A 14863-nucleotide genomic window follows, 5' to 3' on the forward strand; every position below is an offset into this window, starting at 1 on the left:
ATATATATATATATATATATATATATATATATATATATATATATTCCTTTTTATTCGGAGTAAATTTCTAAAGTCGGTATTCTAATGATATTCTAATGATATTTAAATGATATTCTAGGTTTTATTCGTAAACATTAACAAATGTTTGTGAATGCAATCTTAGAATATAATTATAAAAAAAACTATAGAAATAAAAAGAAATCTTTTCCGTGTGTTTCCGTGTGTCACTATAATATATACTTTTTTAATATATTACACTGAAAAAAAGTACTTGAAAATACTTGAGAATAGAAAGTTTATTTCTACGAAGTAAAGTATATTTCTGTAAGATAAAGTTTATTCCTGTAAAATTTAGACTTTATATCCTACAAATAAATTTTCAAATATTTTTTCTCAATATAATGAACCAAAATTAGAACCCGACCATAATTGGGACCGTTACCTTCTATCGTTCGTCCCTTAGTAAACGTCGCGATTGCAAGCCGTCGCGTGCGAGAACGTCGTTATCCTCGCGTCTTTCTCTCGAAACACCTCTTTCTAATCTTATTGCGCATCGTGCGCGTCACCTGCGCTCCTCTTCATTTTTACGGGCGGCGCTTTGAAATTCTTGGAGGAATCGCGGCCAGGAGTTGCTGAGGTATCGGCCGATAAAACTTTATCGACGGCGTCAATCAGGGTATCCAGCGAGTTGGGCCGCCTCTCATCGACTTTCGATCCATTTCGAGCCGCGGATACTTTGCCCCCGATACGCTCCTTGTCTGCGTGAATCAGTGCATCGCGAACGTCGTTGTCGGGACGTCGCGGTGCGTATCGGGGTTTCCTCGAGTAACGCCACGGCCTGATCAGCCTGTTCAGATTCACGTTCACGTTGGAGTTTATGTTGGAGTTCTCGTTCAAGTCCTCGCCGGAATTCTCGTCGGAGTCCTCGTCGGAGTCATCGTCGATCGACGAGTGCATCTGCCGGGGATTTTTCACTTCCGCCGCGCTGGCCAATAATCCCTCATCGCCGGACAATTCGCAAGTGTCGTCGGTGCACTTGTCAGCTGTTTCCCCGAGATCGCTGTCGCTCTTCATTCCCGCGTCAGCTTCGTTCGCGATCGTCGTCTTGCCTTTCCGGCCAGAAACGTTCTCTGCTTCATGTCCACTGGATGTCGTGGCCTCTTTGCCATCTTCCACCGTCTCTAACTTCGCGCTCTTCTTCTTATTGTAATTAACGTTACGGTTATAATTGATGTTACGATTCTTATTACGACTGATATTTTCCCGATTTTCTTCGACACCGGCCCGATCCGCCCGATGTGGCTGGAGACTGTCTTCATTGTCCCTCTTGTTGATCAAAACGTCGGAATTCAACGATTGCTTGGTACAATTATCTTCTGTCGAGGTCTCTTGCCCTTCCCTTAAATCTACGTTCGAGAGATTTGTGAAGCTGCGATTGTCTTCTTCGTCATCATCTTCCTCCTCCTCCTCGTCTTCTTCTTCCACTATCTCTTCTTTCGTCTCCACTACTATCTCCTCTTCTTCATTTTCTTCTACATCAGATCGATCTTCCTCTGCGGTATCATCTGGGGAAATCACATGAGATTTTTTATCGCTAGAAGCTAGCTTTTTACCGTTTAGAGCTAATAAGCTCGAATTCACATTCGTATGTGGATTAATACTGTCTTCTTCTTCCGTCGCTCCTCTGGATTTTTGCTGGTTTTTACAGGACTTGCCGACGCACTGATAATACTTTCCGTCGCGCTCGCCCCATGAATTATACAAAGTTTTTCCCGTGGAATTGGATGTCCTCTGCTTCTTCTCGTCGCCGGACTCGCCGCGTCCATTACTGACAACGTCGTCCACTCTCGAGTTGGATCCTCTCGTCGTATCTTCGATTGCTGTCGATTTATTTCGTTCTGATCTGAATGTATCGTCGGATGACGTCGGATGCTCGTCAAGCAGTTCTTTCACCGCGTTACTTTCCCTCTCGGGATCACTCGCGCGTCCCTTCTTCCTCCTCTCATGATCACTAGCTAATTTGTAATTGAAACTGTTCACATTTAGATTCGTGTTCAAGTTCGAATTGGATCTCCGCCTCTTGTCCCTCACTTTTATTATATTCCTTCTCGCTTGATGTTCGAATCCTAATGAATCCACGAACGATTTCGTGAGGTCCAAGCCGCCCTCTCGCATATTCTCCTCTTCCTCCTTCTCCTTCTCATCGGACAATGTCTTTTGACTTTCAGGAGTATTCCCCGGATCACTCGCGCGTCCCTTCTTCTTCCTCTCATGATCACTAGCTAATTTGTAATTGAAACTGTTCACATTTAGATTTGTGTTCAAGTTCGAATTGGATCTCCGCCTCTTGTCCCTCACTTTTATTATATTCCTTCTCGCTTGATGTTCGAATCCTAATGAATCCACGAACGATTTCGTGAGGTCTAAGCCGCCCTCTCGCATATCCTCCTCCTCCTCTTCCTCGTCGGACAATGCCTTTTGACTTTCAGGAGTATTCCCCGGATACCCGCCGTACGATAAGGTCGATGTGAACTTATGCTTGTCACGACTCCGTTTCTTGTCTCTCGCTATCAGCTCTTCGACGTCGGCCTTATCCTCCATGATATCGATAACAATTTCCTTGAGTGGGTTTTTATAGACTCGACAATCCCATAGCGATCCACTTCTGAATTCGATCATCTTGATTTTCGCGATCACCCTCTGAATTTCGATGATCAGGTTACGAAGCTGGCGTTTTAAGGAAATTTCCTCAGGACTTAACTCGGCGTTGAGTTTCAGCCGCCAATTCGGTGCCTGGCATCTACAGATCACTGCGTGAAACAAATACGTAAAACTTTATTACGCCCATAAAAATCCTTTGACCGCGAGATGCCGTTGTATTTTAACGCCGGTAATATTTAGTTTATGTCCTTCGCTATATTGCTTGTATTATGTTACATATCGGCAGCGTTCATGTTGGACGATAAAGGCGAGCAATATTAAGAGATTCTTCGTTATCATGAGTAAGAAAGTCGAATTTCAGAGTAAGAAAATTACTAAATAATTAAGATGCGCGGAAATAGGAAACTTAAGAAGAATACACCGCCTTCAAAAGCTTAGAAAATCCTAAAATATGAAATAATTTCAAATCAATATTCATATGCGCTTACAATTCTGTAACGTTTTCCATAATACTTCATATTTATAATTTCTGTAATTTTCTGTAATATTTATTTAACATTCTAACGATATTAGAAGTCAGCGCGGAAACTTAATTAATTAAATCAATACCTTTTTCTTTATTATTTATCTCCCTATAATTATATAGTCAGTTACCTACGTAACTTTTTGCATCGACTTTTAATGTCGTTGGAATATTAATATAGGATTGTAGGTACATAAGAATATTGAGTTAAAATTATTTCATATTTTTTAGAACCTTTAGGGTTTTCGAAGGAGATTTATATCATTTAAGTTTTTTATTTCATATTTTCTAATTATTTATTAAAAATTTGCTTTTGAAGTCAGTCGAAAGCAAACGTTTTATATTTCTGGATGTTCTGGGATTTTAAAAAAAGTAATGGAATTTCCCGATTTCCAGATCACTTGAACAAATCCTAGGTAATGACACTAATTTAAGAATCATGCAAATAACATTGAACAGAAGTTACAAAAAAGTTTCATCTCGATATCTCTAAGGTTCCCGAGTTATGAGGGGAAATACAAATAAACATACGTACAAAACATACTGAGAACCCTCTTCTTTTGAAGTCGATCAAAAAGTAATATAAGTGATGTAAACGATGCTGAGCGATAATGTCGAATATTGCAACGACAAGATGACGCGAGATGAAATGTTCTCATTCTCGAGTACTTCCTCGATTTGACACGTAGGCGAATGTTGGTCGAAAGAAATGAAAAATGTAATAAGATTGAAGCAAGACTTTATTCTTCATTCTACACAGTGTACAGAGGACAGTGAGAGGAGAGTGATATAAACTCGCGTCAAGTATTTTGAAGTAAATTTTAAACTTCAAGAGTAAGCCGTTCGATTGTTTGCTATAATCGACGGATAGCCGAGTAATTTTACCGGCTTGATTTTTTTTAGCAAGATATCGGGGAAGTGTTTGCTGCTGCTGTCGCTGATACTCGATTTTGCAGAGGTAAACTTTCTATCCCCGCGTCGCAGGGAAGCCTGCAAATTTAAATTGAATTTCATTTTAATGACACCCATTGAACCTAGATGAATTAAAAACACGTAAAGGGATGAAGCCCTCGGACACTTTTAGCGACGTCGTCGCAGGCGGGAATGAGAGATTAACGTACGACGGATTAGTGTATCGCGCTTTCGTCAAGACAAGCTTTCATTACGACTTCGCGAACAACGTAATCCGCAAAAGTTTCGCGAGCGCGAGCTTCACGAGGAAGGCACGTTCCGTACTGTGAGAGAATTATACAAATCACTCTGTCCAAGTTCCATAATTTTTCGACGCAACTCCTCAGCACTCCGCGTGTTTTCGAGATGATACACTGAGTAGAATCAAGAATAAGACATATTACGTTTGTTAACGGATAAGGAAATTGTTAATCGCATCGCGGAGAACGATATGCTGTTCCATTAATTTATGAAAAAGTGACTAAAGAATAACTAAAAATGAATAAGTACTAACCACGTGGAGGAGGGCCATAGTAACGACGTATTCCGTTGGAAACTCCTATAACATCATCTGCATTTTACAGATTAGAGATCCTTGCTGTGATACGATTGTTCAAAACAGTGTTGAACATTGATCGAGTAAAACTTTACTTAACTAAGGCAATCGGACAAATTAAATAATCGATCATTATATATTTAATCACGGGTATAAAGTAATGAAGTTAATTATTAATTAAACTTTAATTCGATTGATTGTATACTGATTAATAATTAATTTCATTAATTGATTAAATTATTACATGAATAAAGATTGATTAATTTTAGCTATTGATCTGCCGATTATTTTAATCAAACAAAATTTTAATCAATTAATGTCCAACGTTCGCTCAAATAAAGCGTATGCGGGAAGAATTTTATAGTAAAAATTGCTATAGAATCTAGTAATCGAGGACTAGATCGACATTTTACAGTAATTGATTATCCTTTCGTGTACATCGCGAGAGGGAAAATATATAAAAATAAAAAAATAGTTTGATTCCTTAGATATTTTTTTCTTTCAGAGTGCTTGTTATTCAATTATTTATATTTTAATAGTGGATATATACTATTAAAAAATTTTCCGTGTTTTTAGTGACATTACTGTGTTGCTTATTGTGAACAGTCTATTTCTGCAGCAGTAGAAACGTTAAAATTTATATGAAAAAGAATTTACTCGAAAAATTTGTTTCAATACATTTATATGAAAAAAGAACTATAATATTCTCTCTCCATGTAGTCTCGATTTCGGCGCAAATTAATATTATCTTATTAAATCTTGAAAGGTCACAACACGAAAATGTAAGGACAAGGTGCACGTGTGTTTCCCCTGGACGGAATTTTCCCCTACGTTTGAGCGTTTGTCTCGTCGCGACACGAACTTTTGGACGCTCTCCATACGGTGAGAAGTGGACTGCTGGTTCAGGCGATTTTCGAGATCTTCGTCGCGAATCGCGTCGTCTTTCTTCAAGGAATTCCTCGAAGAGATCTGAACACGCGATAGTTACATAACGATAGTTCGGTCTACAGTTCTGGCCTGTCCAGCAGCCTCCACCTCTTTCCGTATAGGAAGTATTCAAATATTTGTGTTACACAGGACACATGTGTGCCTGAGCACGGAAAATTCGTCTCCAGGCGAAACGCAAACTTCACCTTTAACACCCTCATCTCGTAACTTTGTATTGAGGCTTAATGAAGTATCCATAAAGACGAATAGCGAGTCTACGTGCCGCTTCAACAACTTTGAACTCTGCTCAAAACAATTCGGGGATTGCTGCCTCTAATGCTTGTATTATCTTGCAGATACTTGATGTTTGCATTAAATGCACCTCTCTCTCTCTTTCTTATTATTTGTCTTAAGCATTAATAAACGCATTTTTAAGCCATTTAAATTGAACGGAATTATTCATTTAGCGCGATTCTTCCTAAATCTTTTGACCAGTGCGTACTTAACCTTTCTGAAACCCTTTTAATCCAATTCCCTCCTTCTCTCTCAGAATAAATTACTAAGGGCGAGCCGCATAATTAATTTTAAATGTATACCTGCATCGTCCTCATCTTTTAGCATCGTGAGTTTTATCTTCCATATATGACCGGTCTCCTCTGAAATTGGAAATACATCTTATAATATTGCTAATCTTATAATATTCCTAAAGTCGGCCTTCCAGTTTTATTTGTGTTTGCAACGGATTTTTTATTTTACTTCGTTGACCTTTTAATTTTATTCGCAACGGTCTAATGTAAAATATAATCGTGAGAACGCGTACAATAAGTTATAGTAAAAAGTACATAATTTCTAGAAATCATTATTTTGGTTAAATTAATAGACTGAGTAGGAATTCTTGTTAAGCTTACTGTCGCTTAAAATACCATGTCCGACCAGATCTACTTCCTGCTTCGGCTCTCGGATGCGCCCATGTGCAGGCCGAATGAAGCCCGCGCCATACACCACTGAAATATTAAGAAATTTCACTTAGTTCGAAAGGGGCGAGTTAAATTAATGCATCATGAAATGGCACGCGTAGATGTTCCGTGAAGCAAGATGTTTTCAAGTATCGTTTAAAGGAATACTATACTTGAAAACTTTATCGACAAACTACTATCTTTCTTCTGCAAACTCTGTGTCGCTTACACAAGATCGCAAATTTTTTTGCACGATTAAAGTACAAATATTGCTCAGTATGACAAAAAATGATAAAAAAATTTCAAAACTGACGCCTTGAACCGTCGGTTGTAAATATTTGCTTGAAATAAAAGTTCTACAGCTTTTACATGTCGAACCTGTGAATACTCCGCTCAGGAAAATTTCAGAGAACATTGCTGTCTTCACACAACTGAATTTAGAAGCTTAAAAATACCCAAAAACTTCTAAAAAGATTCCTTATATGAATGGCTATGTTTGCGGCTGAAACTATTCTAAAATTACTTTAAATTCGAACGGCACGATGTGCTCTCTAAATTTCTTTGAGCGCGATTTCACTCGAAAAGTATAATGTGACTACCGAATTATTCGAATTCGAGTGATTTTTCACTCATATATAGAGTATCCTAGCTTGATTTCATAATCTCTTGTAAAGACGTAGAACGGGTTAGGATAAACAAAAAAATCCAGTATCGTTTTGTGAACATCGCAATAATAATCGACATATTAATTGTAAAGGATTTATATGAATGATCACGCATGATATGGAGACAAGTTGAGATGAGTGGTGATGTTTGCCGTCATGTGCTTGCACATTAGATCAAATTGAGCAAAAAAGTCCTCTACCATTTTGCAAATAACCATAGATTTTTTACTACTAATTAAAGAAAATTAATGCACGATTTTGCGCGACCAATTTTCTTTAATGGATAACTAAAAATCTGCTTGGTCATTTGCGAAATAATACTTTTTTGTTCAGTTTAATCTAATATGTAAGCACATCACAGCACATTACAGCTCGTCTACCATATCACGCGTGATTATTCACACAAACCTTCTACAATTATTACAATAAAACAATATAGTCGCAAAACAATACAGGACTTTTGTGTTCACCTCAATCCGCCCTCACGAGAGACTCGTGAAATCAAGCTGGAGTACCCTGTAGAGTGAATTCTCCACTATGAATCGCCAAGCGAATACTTCCACTCGAAATTGAACAGCGAATCTGACGTACTCCATCGTCACACAGGAACGTGTTCGCTCTAATCGATCGAAACATACTCTCAGAGTCAGGATCCATTCTAAGCTTGAGCGAAACATTCGCTCTGGCGATTCCGAGTGGCAGTATCTTCACCGTTGCTTCGAGCGAAAGTACTGCCACTTTGTCTTGAGTGAGATTCCACCCCAAGGATTTTAGAGAGTACTACCTGGAATTATTATATCAGCGACGATCGCGACTAGCGCTAGCAGGAAGAGCCGAGAGACCATCGTGAGACGATCGTAGCGGAATTCACAACAGCTTGTTAGCACCATGCACGCTCGACTCGCTCTATTTATATCGGCGGTCGAACTGGCAATTATCTTTAGTCGCGATGATGCACGCCCGCGGCATTAAAACGCATACGTACGAAACGAATTCGCGGGCGATTATCTCGCAATAAATAAATTCCGTTTATTGCTCCGAGCGCAAATCGATGTAAGCCGGCGGAGATGGTGAGGTGCTTGCTGGTAGTAGTGACGATAGCGGTGGTAGTGGAGAGCGCTGGGGTGTGTTTCTTTCTTTATCGTCGCATAACCCATAAATACGCGGTGTGCACGCGCGCGATTTGCGCACACGTACACGAAGAAATGGCGAAGCATCGCCTCGTATGAGCGATTTAATTTCGTTGCGACGAGCGATGCATTAAAAGTCCACACGTGGAGAACGGCCGGCCGTATCACCGGCCGGGTGTAAAAACCCGCTTTATTTATCAGTGCTGTCGTCCCGTTGACGGTTTTCATTAAACCTCATAAAATATTGACTGTCGCCCGGGCCGATCTGAAATTAAGCGAGTGGATCGGGTAACGACCATCAACACCGCCGTCGCCGCCGTCATCGTCGGCGACGGTGCCTCTGCCGCGGATGATAAAATTTGTAAACGATAATCGCGTAAAACGCGCGGCGCGTTAAATGCGTAAGTTGTCTGATGGGGTCGGACGCAATAATTTGCTGAAATTAACGTTGCGAGATGATTCGACCGCGAGCGCGACCGGATAAACGCGACGATGTGTGTATGATATGATTTTCGGGAAATTAACATTACCCGAGTTGAAATTTTGGTCTCATGTTAAACCTTGTAAACGCAGTAGGAACTAAGTTAGCAAAGTAGGTTTAATTCTCTATATAGCCTCAAGAGAATTCTTCTAAACTTCAAAAAGAAAATGTCCTGAACAAAATTCGTCAAAATATTTAAATTAAAATTAATAAAATTCGTCACAAAATAATCTAGGCCTGTATTAAGGTGTACTGATACAATTAATTAATTAAATAACACTGTATTAATACAATATACTCCTACTTTGACTATGATGACATCCGAAATTTCCATCTTCACTTTCTATAGCATCAAAATAGATCGTATTATAAGCTTCAGAATATCAAAATAGTTGAATGAAATAATAAGGCTGAAAGCAGGATCAAAATTTCAGGCAGAAGAAACAGAATTAAAAAGAGGTTGATGTAGGTTTTAGAGTATCAAAATAGATGCTAGATGGAGTAGTAAAGCTGAAAGTATAGCGCGGTGATCGCTCTAAGATGCCGCAAGAATATAATATTGCGGCTGTGTGTGTACTGCGTGCAATCGATAGTCGCGCAAACGCGAAATACGGACGAGCACGATCGCCCCGAGAGAATCAAGTTGCATTAAACGTAAAAGAAACGAGGAAGAAAAGGATTGGCATCGCGTCGAATCCTTGAGGACTTCGCGCGGGCACGGGGGATGATTTACGCGCCACAGCGGTGGAGAAGCTCATGCGGGGTTAAACGACTGTTCAGTCAGCTGTCTGTGTGTGTGTTCACGGATTTCCTGTCTAATTGTAATGTACAATGCGCACGTTTCCGTCGCGTTATTTCATTTATTCTGCTTAGATACCGCGGCTGATGCACATCGCCGACTGGGGAGCAGTTAACGGCCGGGCTGCGACTGCCGAACGAGACGTCATCTCGAAATTTACGAGGAGCCGTGATTTTACGGCGACACTTTGTAATTCGTAGTTTTACGCGACCGCGCTCTACGCCCCGACAATTTCGCGCGACGCTCGCCAATTCTGGACAGTTAACTGGTATCGATTCCCGCGGCGCAAGATGATTCCGCGCGATCGCAATTGAAATCTGCTGATAGCATAAATTATGAGATGACACCTCGTAAACGGGAAAAATTGTATTCAGGCTGCAATCGTCAGTGGAAATAACCTTAATTCGATCACAGAATTGATTAAGAATATTTTTAGAGTATTATAGATATTTACTATATTAAATATTAATATTATATTATATTTAATATCAACGTTAATAGTTAATTAACAGTATTTGTAGAATTAAAAGATTTTAAGAATGTATTAATAATCATGTTACTTGGAACTTGTCCCACACAAAATATTCACTGTTCTGAACTTAGATTTGAGTTTTGTTTTATTTGAATTATATATAATATGTGCTACATTACATTGTAGATTCAGCTAAAAAACTCACCTCTCACTCTGAGATCCGTATAAATAACTGTTACTTGTAAGTCGTTTCAAGTGAGATATTTAGATACTTAGATTCGGATTCAGAGTTAAATCAGACAGATATAAATATCACATAATACAACTTGAAAAAGTAACTACTAATTAACTAACTTAAATGTAACTCTAAATAAAAGTTTGAATGTCTTACATGAGATAAGTTCCAGATAACAACTGTTAATACAAGTCTAGATTATTTTGTGGTTGGAAGAATTTTGCTCAGAACATTGCTTTTTAGAGGAATTGAAGTCATGTATAAAAGAATCCCGCTAAAGATAAAATTATATTTCTTTGGGTAAAGTATCTCACTTGAGGCAAGTTTTAAATAAGATATTCAGTTTTGAATTCAGAGTTAGATGAGAGTTTTTCAGTTGAATCGCGACTATAGATATAAATATCATATAATTCAACTGGAAAATTTGCATGTAACTCCGAATAAAGATCTGAGTGTCTCATATAAGACAAATTTCAAATGACAACTGTTAGTATGGTTCTAGAATATTTAGCAGAATCGTGCTCTGAATAGTTTCCTTTTGATTTAAAAAGAATCTTCTTGAGACCATATATAAAAAGATTTCGCTAAGGATGAGATTATGTTTCTTTGGGTGGAATATCTCAGACAAGTTTCAAATGAGATATTCAGATTTGAACTAGATCTGAATAAAGTTGTATCACGATCACAATAGTGCAATGTTATGCGTATCATAAAATTTAACTTAAAAGCTCCAAACCAAACCACTTTTAGATTTAGATCTGAATATCTCACGTGAAACAAGTAACTAATAATTACTCAATTACAAGTAACTAATATTTACTCAAATCTAAATTCCTTTATTTAAATAGACTAAACAATAGCTTTCATGAAAAGCTCAAGTCTCAAGAAAATATATATTTTATCTTAAGAATATTTTATATCAATTGCATGTATTATTAATATCTCCGCCGAATAAATATTTTTTCTATTTCTTAAATATATTTTTCTTTCAATATACCAACGATATAGACCCAAATCGGACTACGAGGAATAAAGTAATCAACGAGTGCTGCCATTTCTGTTTCAGCCAACCATTTTCGGGACGGTGGCCTCGGACCTGAATCCCAAGGACGGGAACAGCCGAAAGGTGAGTTCTCACTCCCGAAATCTGTTTCTAATCTGTCGTATTATCGTGTCGGGAAAGAGCGATTCGAAAGCGGCATTTAACAGGGGTAAGGGCCGTGCCTCCCCGTGTGTCTGGCAACGTCTGGCCGCCCCCAAGAGGGATTTTCATCTTTTCGCGCTACATCACCCCGGGGATCCCTCCGGGTACCTTAATGAGTAAAAATTGCTGCTAAGTCGCTGCCTGCGCTCCGCTAACCGCTCCGAAATAGAGCGGCTGGCTGCTCTAATTAAAAGTAACAGCGCCACCAAGTGGCCCGTCCACCCCATCCGCCGGGGTTACCCCCGCCGTCTCCTTGTAACGGGCCCTAACGCACTAAATCCCGCAAACTTTCCCTTTTCCGCTGCCGCTTGCGCGCAGCCATCCCTCCCGTAATCGCGGAATCATGCATAATGAGCGTGCATAACTACACCGTCGCCGAGGACGCTTAAGTTAAACAGCCTGAAATTCTCTGTTTAGGAGTTCTATCGCGAATAAGTAACAGCGCGACGGGCATTTCGAAATTATCGCTCGTACTCGCGGATTAAACATCGCCATTAGTCGCGCACGCGCCTCTTCATTTTGGAATACGTAGACTCGCGATGATCGAGATTATGCTGATGTTTCGAGCATAAAGGAACGTGCGGATGTGTAAAGTTAGCACTCCAACTATAGTACTCAATAATTCTGATTGGATTCTAGCTTCCTTTCGAAGCTTGTAACTTTTCTTGTTTATTAGGACTCTCATCAAAAGGAATCAAATGAGCTATTCAGAACTATTCGGACTTGATATCAATTTTTTCCAAATTTTTTAATAAAAGAAACCAAAATTTTGAACAAAATCAATTTTGTTTCTATCAGGAAGTTGTTAAAAGACATTAAATGAGCTACTTAGAACTATTCTATTGTGATGTGTAAAATTATTATAGGACCTTATTTTTATCGCTATTTTAGTATTGTTAATCGCCGGAACTCTTTTGATAAACATAAAAACATTCCTACATTCTTCAAGAGGAAGCTAGAATTCTAATCAGAAGTATCGAATATTATTGGGATGTTAACTTCACGCACCTGGAACGTCGAAAGAGATTGCACATGCACTTTTCCGCGCATGGCAAACGTGAATTCATATGCGTGACTCGTGACGCACAACGTGCAATTAATACTCTCACGCCAACGACAATAATTTAAGGACAAATAACAATGGACGGACAATGCTATTAGCTATGCGTTCATGATAATTAAACTGGCCGCGGGTGATAGCGGCGAATATGGAGATCCCAATTCGCCATTATACAGCAGCCTGAAACCAGTGCTGTATTATCAATTAAGCCAATTAAGTCTAGGCCGACGACAATGAGATGGTATGGTCCGCAACCTGGCAACGGCGGAATTTGGAACATTTCGCGAAGCGATCGTCACCAGGATTGGCGCTCGATCCTCGCGGCTGCAGGAAAGCATGCTGCACCGCGGGGGTTTATCGCGACGAGCGCACGAGTCCGGTCTCAAAAGTCCCCTTGGAGCACACCCTTCCTGCACCGCGCCGGCTTAAACCCCGCATTGAAATTCCTAAATGTTTCAAAGCTGGACTTACACCGCATTCGAAATAAGCGGCTCACATAATGCCCTACTTAAGTATGAATGGTGTATATAGTGGCCCGTGGCGGTGGAGGGCCAGTCCGCAGGTGCAATCCGTGGGTGTGTCGGCAACGAAAGCACGCCGTCGCCGACGGTTAGGTCCGTAGAATTCATTACGGCAAAGTTCTGACTGCTACATTCACGTGCTGAACATTCATTAGTCGGTTGATCGCATCCGCTTGATCGCACCCGTTAGATTTGTGTTCACTCACAGAAATAAAATGTATTTCACAGAAGTAAACTTTATTTTATATAGGAATGTAAACTTTATATTCCACAAGTAAATTTTCAAGTATTTTTTTTCTCAATCCGATATATACACCGTAAAATTTTGCATTTATATCAAACTGCGTAAAGGTATTTGTGTTAAATTTCTGGCGTGCCCGTGTGTTAATTTGACGTATCGTCGTTGTGTTGTGACTATTCTACGTTGAGTTTATAAAAATTCATCGTTTCTCAGTGTTAAAATAACGTAATTTATATGTAACATGTATATTTTTGGTGACACATATTTTCTAGCGTGCCCGTGTGTTAATTTAAAATTTAATATTGTCATTGCGTTATCTTGATTATTCTGCGTTAAGTTCGTAAAAATTCACTGTTTTTCAGTGTTAAAATAACGCAATTTATATGTAACATGTATATTTTTGATGATACACACATATTTTCTTTGTAAAGTATACACATAAGTTGTACGATTTGTTAACATATTTGCCTTGTTGTTAAATTAACAAAAATTAGAGTGGATAAATTTTGGGACATGTAAAGTGTGTTAAATTTTTTAACACAGCATTTTTTGCAGGGTATTAAAACTACTTTTATTCAAAAGAGACATAATTGGGAGGTAAGTGTTGAGGATATAAAAATAAAATTGCTTATGCATCTATAAATTCTTATCTATTTAATCTGTCTATTATAGATTGAATATCTGTTATATCTATTTATGTTACATCTAATAATCGCGGTAAGATCTTATATTGATATATAAAATGAAGTTAATCAAGTGATTTTATTTGATAAAAAGGAGGTAAAAATATTTTTTATGAAAAGGATATGCGTCATAAATCAAAGGATGTGCACACATAAGTGAAGCACCGGTCGCTAATAGCTATAAGCTAAAGTTATTTCCAAGAGGTCTTATATTAGCATTAGAATTATTTTTATTACAGCAGATACAACGGTGAATTAATGTGTTAAAGATGTAAAAATAAAATTGCTTACCCGGAAAGAAAAAAAATACTTAAAAATTTATTCGTAGAATATAAGGTTCATTCGCAAAAATGAAATTTATTTCATAGAAGTAAACTTTATTTTATACAGGAATATAAACTTCACATCCCACAAATAAGTTTTCAAGTATTTTTTTCTCTCAGTATGCCAATCAAGCGATTTTATTTGATAAAGAGAAAGTAAAAAAAGATCTTTCTGATGAAAAGGATGTGCGTCCAGAAAAGTTACCTCCAGGATTAGTATTGGAATTATTTTTATTGTAGACAGAGAATATATCTGAGGATTGATGTGTTGCGGATATAAATAACATAAAATCGCACATTGATCAAGCAATTTAAGTGGATAAAAAGAGCGTCGCGTAAATGGGACAGTAGGCGCCACAGATTAAAGCGGATGGACGTTTTGCGCGCGACGGGCGAAATCGCGAAACCACGGGATTGCTCCAAAGCGGCGGCGGCTCAGCCTCCCGGTGGCGGTGGTCCGTCTCTCGCTATTGAC

The 14863-nt window shown here is 38.7% G+C and overlaps 2 protein-coding genes across 2 annotated transcripts in view; one reads left to right on the plus strand and one right to left on the minus strand.

The window, feature by feature from the left end:
• The window catches only part of LOC116848412, a 751173-nt gene that overhangs the window by 327162 nt on the left and 409148 nt on the right, over positions 1–14863 (plus strand). Inside the window, exon 4 of the mRNA XM_032824486.1 lies at positions 11423–11482. Coding sequence (XP_032680377.1) covers positions 11423–11482 — 60 coding nt within the window. The remainder of the gene's footprint in view (positions 1–11422; positions 11483–14863) is intronic.
• LOC116848413 (glutamic acid-rich protein-like) lies at positions 59–8190 on the minus strand. The gene is made up of 5 exons (XM_032824487.1): positions 8024–8190; positions 6527–6622; positions 6215–6274; positions 4650–4706; positions 59–2810 (listed from the first exon to the last, which is right to left on the minus strand). Exons 1-5 carry the CDS (start codon positions 8127–8129, stop codon positions 544–546), a joined length of 2586 nt encoding a protein of 861 aa, XP_032680378.1. The 5' UTR covers positions 8130–8190; the 3' UTR covers positions 59–543.

The sequence above is a fragment of the Odontomachus brunneus genome, unplaced genomic scaffold, assembly GCF_010583005.1.
Source record: "Odontomachus brunneus isolate Ranch 3 - 2012 unplaced genomic scaffold, Obru_v1 Obru_scaffold_095, whole genome shotgun sequence".
Taxonomy (NCBI): Eukaryota; Metazoa; Arthropoda; class Insecta; order Hymenoptera; family Formicidae; genus Odontomachus; species Odontomachus brunneus.